Raw genomic sequence first — 12,698 nt, forward strand, 5'->3', positions numbered from 1 at the left:
CTGGTTTATAGATTTATTTCTGGCCACCTTCTTGCTTTGTCCTTATATAGTGGGAACAGAGAAATCAAGCTCTCTGGTGTCTCTTTTCCTATGTGCACTAATAACATCAGACCACAGCCCAACCTTAATGACCTAATTACCTCTCAAAGAACCGAGCTCCAAATACTGGAGTTAGGGCTTTAACATCAGAATTATGGGAAGCCCAATTCAGTCTGTTATATCCTAACCTTGAACCTCCTCCCCAAAATGTTCTTTTCACATGCAAAATATATACATTCTATTCTAACAGCCTCTTAAATCTTCACTCATTCCAGCATTAATAACTGTAAAGTTCATTCAAAGTTCATTTAAATTCCATATAAATCAAATATGAATGAGATTAGTGGTAAGGGCAAATTTCCTCTCTAACTGTGAACCACTGGAATCAAACAAATTACACAATCCTAAAACACAAAGGTGGGACAGGCATAGGAGAGATAGTCCCCCTACAAAAGAGAGAAACAGGAAAAATTAAAGGGGTGATGGGTTTCAAGAAATCCCAAATCTAGCAAGGCAAATTCCACTAGATCTTAAGGCTTGAGTAATTATCTTTGGTTCCACACACTGCCTTCTAGGCCCCTGGGGTGGCAGCATCACCCTCATAGCTCTAGGAGGCAGTCCTGTCCCCAAGGCTTTGGGCAGAGGCCATCGGGCCTAGTGATACTGAGGTGGTAACCCTGAGGATCTCTGAGTTGCCTTTTGCATTATTTTCTCCTTTTCTTAAAGAATAGACCACATTCATAGCTGAACAGTTCTATCACCTCTTCCTGTCAAACCCAAAATGTCCAACAGCCTTCCTTTACTTCTCCATCCCCCCTTCAATGAAAATTGGCAGTGTTTCTGCTTATATGATTCCATAAGCTCTTTATTGAGTGATAGTTTAGCTATACTTAGTGTTTTCTTCAAAATATGCTTTCTCAAGGTCTATAATAAGGATAGGCTGAAAACTTCCCAAATATTCTAGTTCTGGTTGCTTTTTTTTGCTTAGCAATTTTAATTTTTTTTCCAAGTCATCTTTCTCCTTTTTAGCTTAACTGTAAGTAATCAGGAGGACCCAAACTACTCCTTCAATTCTCTGCTCAGAAACCTTCTTACCTATACTACCATTTCTCACAAATTCTATCTTCTATAAAACATTAGAACACAGCTCAGCCAAGTTCTTTGCCACTTTGTAATAAACTGCCTTTCCTCTAGTTTCCAATAACATGTTCTTCATTTCCATCTCAGACTTCATCAGAATTGCCCTCAATGTACGTATTTCTAGCATGTATGTCTATTTGTCACAGCAGTAATCCATTTCCAGTACTGACATCTTAGTCAGCTTGGGCTGCCATAACAAAATGAGATTGAGTTTTTAAATAACATAAATTTGTTTCATCACAGTTCTGGAGACTGGAAGTCCAAGAACAAGTTGCCAAGATCAAGTTGCTAGTATGCTCAGGTTCAGGTGAGGACACACTTTCTGGCTTACAGATGGTCTCCTTGTATCTTTATAAGGTGGAAAAGAGATCAAACTCTCTGCTATCTTTTCTTATAAGGGCACTGATCTTACTGCACAAGGGCTCCATCTTCATGACATAATTAGCTTCAAACATCCTGACTGCACAGTAGGGTTTAGGACTTCAAAATATGAATTTTTGGCAGACACAAACATTTCTACCTGGACAGTAACTTTGAAAAGAGAAAGACACAAATGTTTCTACTTAGACAATAACCTGCAGTCTATATCAACAGAAAAAGAAAAGTCAGATTTAAAAAACACAAGCAAGAGGGGTTATCAAACAGTTTTGTAAACAGTTGCATATTAAAAAAACATTTTCCATTTTTTTCTGTAACAAATTGACTTAAAAATCAATATTTTATTTATATACTGTGACTATATCAAAATTAGAAATATGTTTTCTATTCATTTTAAACCCAGTCATTCTGTATACAATATTTATGTGTACAAATTTAAAATTCTTCATTTTGGGGCTAGAAGGTGGCATGGTGGTTAAGGGCACTGGACTCCCACATAGTTGACTGTGGTTTGAGTTCAAGACCTGGTAGCTTGTTGTCTCACTTTCCCTCTGTCTCTCTCTCTCTCAATCTGTCCCTCTCTGGTCAAATTTAAATAAATAAATAAAGTTGAATAAAATAATTCTTTAAATAAAATAAATAAATAATATTTTTCATTTTCCCCAGTAGGTTTTAGCCAAGCTATCTTATATTTTTCACAGGTTTTAGCAGGTATATCTTATAAATTAAAAATTCTTTATTTACAGTGAGACACAGGATTGAATATTGCTTGTTGGGCCAGTACCACAGTACAGATTCCACATGGTTGACTGCAGTTTGAATCCTGCCCTTAAAAAGGGTGGCCTGAAAAGCATGCCAAACACATGCATGTGTGTATATGACCCAAATCCTAACAGGATGCAGAAAAGAGGAAAAAAGATTGTGATGTGATAACACTCCTTTCAAGGGGGGAGTGCTTGCTTTCTCTCTAGCAAGCACACATGAGCTCTGACAATAAAAACTGCTTATTTATCTTAAGTTTTTTTTTAACTATTTCAATGAGATTTAACTATTGCTTTAGTATTAATGTTTTACAGATATTAGTCCTAAAAGATAAATCAGAACGACCTATCACTCAATAGTTTGGTCTTCATGATTTCTAATCCATAGGTGCACTTTTTTTTTAATTACGAAGGAAAGCTTTCTTCCCATGTATACTTAAAAACAAAGTAAGTTATGATATTTGCTAGGTTTTTACCTGTGTGCAAGATCCACAGAAATAAAGAAAAAAATGTAAAGTGGTCTCATGAGAGGCGTGATTTCGTAAGTATCCTGGGTTTGAAAAGTTGCCGTCTCTGTAGCCGTGTTTACGATTAATGAATATTCTCCTATACATAATGTCACCCATCCAAAGATAAATAGAGCAGTGCCTCCTGCTCTACCACAGAGCAAGGTCATTCTATTTGGGAGCAGATACCATGTTCCAAGGCCACACACTAACCCAGCAAGAACAGAATGAAAAACTGTATTGGCTGTGTACTTCTTGGCAGGAATGAGAAATCTGACAGTCTCAGCACCGGCACAACTTGTAAATTCATGCTCATCTTCCTCTGCTAAGATGTCTGTGGTTAGTATTCTTTCTACTGGCACCGATTTGTTTCTGGCATACAAGCTGGTGCACTGGATGACAAAAGCAGTGAAAAGCATTAATCCACCTGAAAGTGCTGCTGTATAATAGTCTTTCAGTATGCCCAACTGGTACAGAAGTGTTCCTATGCCACCCCAAATCCATGGCATCAGAAAAAGAATAATCTGATTAATATAAATGTAAGGAGGGGCACAATAGCCTAATTTGAGTCGAGGGCCTCCAAGAATGGTCTGTGGAAAGCGCTTCAGAAAGAAGTCCTGTTTGTAATCATTCAGCAAAGGCACATCTGGACTCATCCTTCTCACTCAGGATTATTCTGAAAATCACATCCTTTTCTGTAACACAGCGATCTCTATGAGAAAGAAGAAAAGTCACTATTTGAAAATATAATTTTTAAAACCTGGAGGAAAAACCCTACACATTTCTACTTTATCTCCTTTGTTCCTACAAGGGCAGGGTTTATGATATCATTTCTTTTTAAATTTTTTTATAATTTTAAATTTATTTATTTACATTTATTCACTGTATATCAATACACTATACAAAATGAGATTTTTCCATCCAGAATACATTGCATACTGGCTCAATCAAAAATATTACCATACATGTTACCGTCAACAAATATTTTACATTTATTGTTTCTTATATATTTTGCTTCCCCGACCCCTTGATTTTCTATTTCTCACCCTCTGCCATTTCCCACCTTCCTCCCAGTTTCTGGTATCTACTGTTGCTTTCCATGCCTTTTATTATTTTTTTTTTTCACATTTTACGGATTCACTATAGATTTTAATTGACCTAAATACCTTCAATAGCAAGTACAGTTGATATATACCTATCTATGAAAGCATGTCTGACTTTAGGAACAAACAGTGAGTAGAATGAACATACTGTAAAGTAGCACCTAGCTGGGGTTATGTAGCTTACTGCAGTCATTAAATAGGCATTTTTAAATGCATTTTTTTAATTTCAAAAAAAAGGTTTTAGTTTTAATAGATCAAAATCAAAAAATGCTAAGAGAAATTTGCTTAAGACTTAAAGCCAGGAAAAAAGTTAGGATTCAGTTCCGAATAGCAGGTAGATAAACCTATCAACAATTCATGAGAAGACAAAAATCCTTAAATCTGGAAAACAATGTATAGAAGAAAATCAGTAATGTTTTAGTCTAAAGTCATAAAATTCTATTTCACCAGTTCAGTCTCATGTAATTAATCTCTCTTCTACTGAATCTGCAGTGTTACTGTGGTCTGATTTTTCCATTTAAATTCTGGAAGTTAATATTCAACTCCAGGCTTGTCCCTACCATTAAGCTGGCCATTTTTTTAGTTGTTTTTTTGTACTCTTATTTCTGTGTGTCTGACTTTAGTTTTCCTGGTATAGCACTCCCTTCAGAACTTCTTGGAGAGCTGGTCTGGTGTTGGTAAATTTTCAGGTTTTGTTTATCAGAGAATGTTTTTTGTCTTTTCTTCCCATATGAAGGATAATCTTGCCAGGTATAGTATTCTTGGTTGAAATGGTCTTTCACTTAACACTTTGAGTATATTTTTCCGTTCTTTCATTGCTTGCATTGTTTCTGATTAGAGGTCCGATGTTAATCTGATGAAATATCCTTTGAAAGTAATTTGACATTTCTTTCTTGTCAATTTTAGAATCTTGTCTCCGTCTGTGGTTTTGGTCAATCTGCCTATGATGTGCCTTGAAGAAGATCTTCTTGGGTTTATTCTAAGTGTGGTCCTTTGTATTTCTTGGGTCTGGATATTTGAATACCTCTCTGGGTTTGGAAAGTTTTCTTCCAGTATTTCATGGAATAAGTCATCAATACCCATATTAATTTCTTCACCTTCTGAGATACCGATTATTCAGATGTTTGGGAATTTAATGGTATCTAAAATTACTCGTACATTGTTCTCATTTTTAGGGGGTTATTTTCTTAGTCTTTTTGGTGAATTTTTCTAGGTCAGAGGTTCTATCTTCTACATCTGCGATTGGATCTTCTGCATAATCTACTCTGTTTTCAATACTTTCAAGGAAGGTTTTTTTTTTTTTTTTGAGAGGTTTTTGCTATAGGGCGCGTGTGCTCGCCAGACAGAGAGAGACAGAGAGACAGAAAGTGAGAAATAACCCCCCAGGGGGGATGGCCACGCCGAAATCCTTTCTCTTCCATTCTCCTCTCGGGATCTTGGGTATGCACGCACACATGCCTGGCGTGAGTTTAAGCTGCCGGGTCCAGGACTTGAACCGTGGTCGACTACATGGGAGTCCAGCGACATAGCTATTACGCTAACTGCTGGTCCCAAGGAAGGTTTTGATTTCCTATATTGCAGCCTTCATCTCTAACAATTCTGTTTGATTCTTTGTTATGGTGTGTATTTCCTCTTTCAGATTGTACAAGAACTTCCTCATTTCCTGGAACTTGCTATTTTCTCGTGCATCTTCTGGAGTTCAATATCTCTCTTCTCTTGCATCTCTGTTAGATTTGTCACTATGAATATTCTAAACTCCTTATCTGACATTTTCATGAGTTCCCCTGTATTGTCTGTAGAGGATGACGAGTTGTTCTTTTCCTTTAGGAGAGACATGTTTTCTTAGGTTCTCATATTTCTTGTGCCTTTGCAGTGGTTTCTGGTTATCTGGCTAGATCTGGGGAGCAGGAGGGTGAAGTCAGTTGTCCTAGTCCCTGAAAGGGGCTGCACAGAACTCAAATATATATGACTGGTGATTGGCTAGTCTAGTCCTGGCTAGATCTGGGGGATAGGAGCGTGAAGTCTGGGCAGAAAGTCTTCAGCTATCCTAGTTACTCTATAAAATCATTTCTCAGTCTCCTTCCCATTGCCCAAAATACTTGACACTAAGTTGTTGTGTTTTTTTCTCTTTTTTAAGAACAACAAAGTAAGTATGCTAAGTTACTTTTCATTTTTTAAAGATCACATTCTTTATTAGTTTATCTAGAATATTTGGAATTAGATCTTAACGTGCATTTATTTTTAGTTTTTTGAGGTCAAAGAAAGGTTCAAAGGGCCAGTCCTCTCAACTCATATCTGCCAGTAGTTTATTTGGTCATTTCCCAATAGGTTTTTGTTGTTTTAACTTTTTCTTCTATTATAAGAGTCAGCAGACTTTATGTTATAAAAAGCCAGAGAATAAATATTTTTAGACTTTGTGAACACATATAGTCTGTGTTAAAAGGATTCAACTCTGCTGCTGCAGCACAAAGGCAGCCACAGACAATGCAATTCATACATGGATCTGAGTGGCTGTGTTCTAATACAAAATCTAAGTATTTTCCTAGTAGGCTGTGGGCCAGCTTTAGCCTGTGCACCATAGTTTGCCAAACCCTATTCTATAAAATAAGTACATTCTCTATAATTCCCTTGAATAAAAATAGAAACGGAAGTAGAAAACAAAATCATAGTAAATTTAGGATATTCTAATAATTTAAAAAGTCAATTACTGCTTAAATATCCATTTGGTCATTGGCAGGCAACTGAACATGTAATAGGAAGAACAATTGTATTTGAAGATGCCATCAGACAGGAAAGTGAACTTGGATGGATGGCCTGGGTTTTGAAGAGTCTGGACATCCCTAGAATTATCCCAGGAAATTAGGTCAGAACTTGCCCTCTGACTTCATTAAGGCAATTCAGGACAAGATAGGGTGGCTTGCTGGGAAAGGAAGTTAGAAGTTAAAGATACCTTATAAACCAGATTATCTACCTGCATGTTACTATTCATATTCATTTTTCCCTTTTAGTACTTCAGTGTCTTTGGTAAAGTATAAATGTTTTTATCCAATTGATAGGCTACATTGAGGTCATATTCCAAAAGGTGGAATATTCCTAAGTTCTCTTTTTGTTACAGAAACACAGAAAAATTCCCACGATATATTTAAAAAGTAAAATAAACATGCTGTTGATTTTATTTGTATTAAAAATAAAGAGTACACATGCCAGTTGTATAGATGGCTGTGTACAGTTTGTAAATGTGTAATAAACATTGTCAGAGAGATACTCATTAACCTGTGTGAGTGTATGTGTGTGTGTGTGTGTGTGTGTGTGTATATGTATATATATGTGTATATACATATATATACACACATATAACATTTGACTTCTCTTCAAATTACCAAATGCTCTTCAGAATCCCATGCCCTGCAAACACATCCTGTGTTTTTCCTCTTGGGCACCTCTGCTTACACCCTCTCCTTTGACTAGGACGTCCTCTTCTCCATTCCCTATGTAGAGAACGGAGTCAACTTTTAAGACTTGATGCAATTATTTCTGAAAATTTTGCAGAGCACTTTGTCCTAGTTGTGTCTCTCTTCTATGTACCAAAAACAGGGCTTATTCTATACTACTAAACTTGTAACATGTGTTAACATAGGGCATTTCTTGTAGTAATTTCTTGTATTGCATAGGTCAGCTCTTTTTTTTTTTTTAATTGTTGTTATTGCTATAGCATGTGCACTTGCCGGAGAGACAGAGAGACAGGAAGTAAGAAATCACTTCCCTGGGGTGGGGGAAAAGGTCACACCGCAATACCTTTTCCTCCATTCTCCTCTTGAAATTTCAGGCATGTACACACACCTGGTGTGAGTTTTAAGCCACTGGATCCAGGACTCGAACTGTGGTCATCTACATGAGAGTCCAGTGATGTAACTACTGTGCCATCTGCTGGGCCCATATTAGTCAGTTATTAATGTGTTGTCTTTTTATATATATTTATTTTCTGTACTAATAAGTTATTTGTAGGTAAGGGCCAAAACTTGAGATTCTTCTGATTTCCCATATTTAGTAAAATATCTCAGCATGAAGAGAAATGTAATATATTAACAACATGGATTAAATAAGATGAATAAGTTGGAAAACATGATATAGCGCTGCCCTTTTTTAAGTCAGGGTCTCTCTGTGTCATGATTTCATTCCTGCCTTCCAAGTAGCTATGGTTAGAGGCCTATGCCACTGCATCAGGCCTTTTTTAGGTTGGACCAGGACTCAAATCCAGGCTTCCTAGTGGTCCCAGGCTGCAGAGCATAGCACCTTAGTAGCACGTACCACCATAGCTGGGCCTACTGCTATCTAAAAGAGAAGGTCAGAGTATTTACCATTTTTGAAAACTTCTTGTAATATACCCTGACCCACTCAAAACTGTAAATTCATAAACTGGTTATTCTTAGTTTAAAAATGTTTGGAAAGCATCTTCATCTATTTTTATTTTGAATGAATAATGGTATGTATTAATAGTATTAATGACTTAGGGAGGATTTTTCCTAGAATGGTACATGCTAAAGCAACATAGGAGCAGGATAAACCTCAGGAGAAATATGCAGGATTTCTCCTGTGGAGGAAGAAATAAAGAATTTCAAGATATCAGAGTCTGATTTTAATTTGCTTCCTGTCCTGTACCACACTCAATCTCTTCCACCATCAGGAAAAAAAGCTGCTAATTCATACTGAGAGATAAAGGTAGAGGTAGACCAGTAGGCACGAGAGGCAAAATAAGGCAAGAACAAGTAAGAATTAAGTGAAAGCACACCAAGGAATATAGAAAGAATGTAACTTCCAATAAGAAACCTCAGAAACATAGGAAGGGACACAGGGATTATCTGAGCTACTTTGGTGGGATATTAAAAGAAAGGCTAAATCCTATAAAATCATTTGTCCCATAAAATGTCTCTTGAAAAGGAGTCTATACTCAAAGGAGTTTGAGGAACTACATACTGTCATGTTGGAACTCTGCAAACTAAAGACTTTGAAATATCTTTACATATCTATTTTTTTTTTTTTGGAGAGGTTTTTGCCATAGGGCGTGTGCGCTCCCCAGACAGACAGAGAGAGACAGAGAGACAGAAAGCAAGAAATCACCCCCCAGTGGGGATGGCCACACCGCAATCCCTTCTCCTCTATTCTCCTCTCGGGATCTTGGGCACGCACGCACACGCGCCCAGCGTGAGTTTTAAGCCACCAAGTCTGGGATGCAAACCGCGGTCCACTACATGAGAGTACAACGACATAGCCATTATGCTAACTGCTGGTTCCAATATCTTTACATATCTTTAAAAAACACTACCATAAACCTGTCTAAGTCATATCATTTGAGTTTTCTAAACATATTTGACCATGGAACGCATTTTCCCATGATATGGATATATGATCTATTGATCATATAAACAGCATTTTATGAAAATTATTTTGAAAAATATAGGCCAGGACTCTGATGAGGTGCTTAGATTTAGGGAAGCCAAGGGGAAATGAAATGGTATACCAGTCAAGGATGGATGTTCTGAATAAAGGTACAAGGAAAAAATTACAAGGGAAATTTGACGGCAGCAAAACACTGCTATATTTACTGTGTAAATACTCTTGACTCATGGACTGATTTAAATCTCTTTTTTTCTAATATCTTAAGGATGAAATAATTACAAGATAGATGCTAGCAATTCATCGAGGAATTATAATGATAGAAATTATGATAAACTGGTACTGTTTTACTTTTCATTTTAATTACAAATCTGTGAAAATATTCAAAAATTTAAAAATACTTTCTTTGTAAAAAGCAACAGTTAACAATTAAACACAGAAATTTTTTTTGAGAGATTTTTGCTATAGGGCACATGAGCTCATCAGAGAGACAGAGAGAGACAGAAAGCAAGAAATCACCCCCCCACTGCCCAAGGGATGATGGCCACACCGCAATCCTCCATTTTCCTCTCAGGATCTTAGGCATGTGTGCACGCACACACACGCACCTGGCATGGGTTTAAGCTGCTGGGCACAGGACTGGAACCGCTGGTAGACTATGTGGGAATCCAACAACATAACCATTATGCCCTCTGCTGGTCCCCAGAGAAATCTTTTAAATGCTAACCTGGATTACTACCACAGGAAACAAAATCAGAATAACTAAAACTCACAAAGTGTTACTTCCCAGAAGGACTGATGCATGTATAGTGCTGCTATCTCCAGGATGTTCAAATGAAAAATGGTTTCACTTAAACAGATTAAAAAGAAGGGAAGAAAGGTGGTAAGAAGAGAGTTTAAGAAATAAAGATGGTATCACAACACTGATTTATGCCATATGCTTTCTGCATACACTCTGAAAGTGGGCCAACAAAATAGCCATAGAACTGTTGCTTTATTTGAAATCTGAGTCATGTTCCTTACGCATTACCCAAAACGGTAAGAAAGGGACTAATTTGGCAATATACTGGGGAAGAATTCTTAGTTACAAAAACTTTAACCATCACATATGACACCAGGCTAAAAAATCCCCTAAAGCAAAGAAAGAAATAACAAACAGCAGTTTGATGGGATTACACTAAACATATATTTCTAAATTTGGAAAGGGAAAAAAAACACAAATCTTAGAAACAAATTTTAGCAATTGTTTGGGAAAGGTTACTTGAAAAAATAAATCTATCATATTTTAATTGATTAGGTGATTTCATTCATTGAGCCTACATTTTTTCCTGTACTATTAGATTTGGATTTTTTTTTTTTTTAGAGAGATTTTTGTTACAGGGCATATGCAATCACTGGAGAGACAAAGACAGAAACCAAGAAATCACCTCACAAGGAGGATGGCCGCACTGCAATCCCTTTTCCATTCTCCTACTGGGATCTTGGGCGTGCACGTGCCCAGTGTGAGTTTTAAGCCACAGGGACTGAGAATCTAACTGCGGTCCACAATGTGGGTCTCCAGTGCCATAATCATTATGCCATCTGCAGGTCCTGGATTTTTTTTTTTTTTTTTTTAATGAGAAAGTACTCACAGAAGAGAGAGAGAGAGACAGGTATTTTTAGTTGTTGTTATTATATTTATTTATTCCATGAGTGAGAGAGAAAGACACCCCTAACAAGGTCTTGATGCCATGACCTACCCCCAGCTCCAGATCATGGGAACACATAAACCTGGCATGCTCAGGGAAGTCTCTGGGCTGAGAATCCAGAACCTTCCCAGTGAAATATTAGACTATAAACAGGAATGAATTACTCATACATGCTATGACATGGATGGACCTTGAAAAAATTATGCTAAGTGAAAGAAGCCAGTCACAAAAAGCCACGTATTCTATGATTACATTGATAGGAAACGTGCAGAATAGGTAAACCTACGGGGCACATAATAGATTAGCCCTTGCCTAGGTCTGGTGGGGATAGGAATAATGAGGTGGGGGGTGACCACTAAAAGGCACAGGGGTGATGAAAATGTTCTAAAACTTCAGTAATGGTTGCACAGTTGGGTGAATATACAGAAAAAAAGCAATAAACTGTACACTTTAAAAGGGTAAGTTGTACAGAATGTGAATTATATTTCAATAAACTCTTACAAAATAAAAAGAAAAGCTTCCCACCAGGCATTAGTTCTTCACACTGGAAATTTAGGAATAGCCAACAAATGCCCCAAACACTTATACTGTCAAAATGGCAATATATAAATGGGATGCTAGATATTTGGGGATTTGGTGTGAGTGGCACCGAATATCAAATAATAATATGAAGTATGGTCTCTTCCCTAATTGCAGGAATAAATTCACAAAGAAAACGATCACCAATAATAGTGAAAAGTGAAAAATGACAGGTACAAACCAGATATCGATTCAGGGGAATGATATAACTTCTGAGGGGACAGACTTCATTTAAGTAAGTCGTGTTCCTTGTCAAAGGGTTGTGGGGAGGAAGCGGATCTTCAGGTAAGGAGGTGTTCATATTCAGGGCGAGGTGAATAGATCGTTTTGGGGCATACGGGGTTTAGTTGATGATAAGGCAAGAAAGAGTACAGTGCTATCTAAAGGACACAGTTTGCAAACTTTATTGGGATAACAGACAATCTCTCAATCAGAGTCAAAGGCCCATTTCCATTTTGCAAGGGTCTCTTAGAAATGGAATGACAACTCGGCAGTCTGAAGCAGAAGCCTAGGAAGAAAAGTTAAAATCACACTTGGATGACTCCCTCTAACGACTGAGTTCATTTTACAATACAGTACACCTTCAAAAGTGCAATGATCACACTCAAAGATCTTATAACGCAGAGCAAAAAGCCTGTTCCTTGTGGCAATGAAAGCGCAAAGAACACTGTCGTTCAGCCCAAGCTGGGAAATTAAGGCGACCAAGTCTCCAGAGCGGTGTCGGGGTTCGAACATACCTCGAGTCACCTGAGCAGAGAGAAGACGCGAAGGCATCCTGGGCGCTGCATTTTTGCAGGTAAACCCGGGTTAGGCGCTCCAGCCGTGTGGCTGGCTGCGGCGGGTAGGCGAAGGCAGAAAAGGTGTAGCGGTCCCACAAAGAGCTCGCCGCGCTCTCTCCCGGGTCCACTCCCGGTTTCCATGGCTAACGTCAACTCTCGCGGGCGCCTTCCGGAGCCGGGCAGTGCGCGTGCGCGTAAGCGAACTTGAGGGCGGGGCCGAGCGCCCGACGCGCCTCCGTACAGCGGCCTGGAGTGGGCCTGGTCCCTGGCCGGCGGGAAAGGCCGGGCGGACGAGACCCTTTTTGTTCCTGCCAGGCCCGGGCTAAACCTC

General features: G+C 38.2%; 1 protein-coding gene across 3 annotated transcripts in view; it reads right to left on the minus strand.

Moving 5' to 3' along the window:
* The window catches only part of PCNX4 (pecanex 4), a 46,016-nt gene extending 33,324 nt beyond the window's left edge, over nt 1-12,692 (minus strand). For all 3 annotated transcript variants that reach the window (XM_006144821.3, XM_006144820.3, XM_006144822.3), the window contains exons 1-2: nt 12,326-12,692; nt 2,795-3,536 (exon numbers count right to left, since the gene is read on the minus strand). In XM_006144821.3, the coding sequence (XP_006144883.1) occupies nt 2,795-3,480 (686 nt within the window). In that variant the 5' untranslated portion in view covers nt 3,481-3,536; nt 12,326-12,692. The remainder of the gene's footprint in view (nt 1-2,794; nt 3,537-12,325) is intronic.
* Nucleotides 12,693-12,698: the final 6 nt, after the last annotated feature.

This window comes from Tupaia chinensis, unplaced genomic scaffold (assembly GCF_000334495.1).
Source record: "Tupaia chinensis unplaced genomic scaffold, TupChi_1.0 Scaffold000133_1, whole genome shotgun sequence".
Taxonomy (NCBI): Eukaryota; Metazoa; Chordata; class Mammalia; order Scandentia; family Tupaiidae; genus Tupaia; species Tupaia belangeri.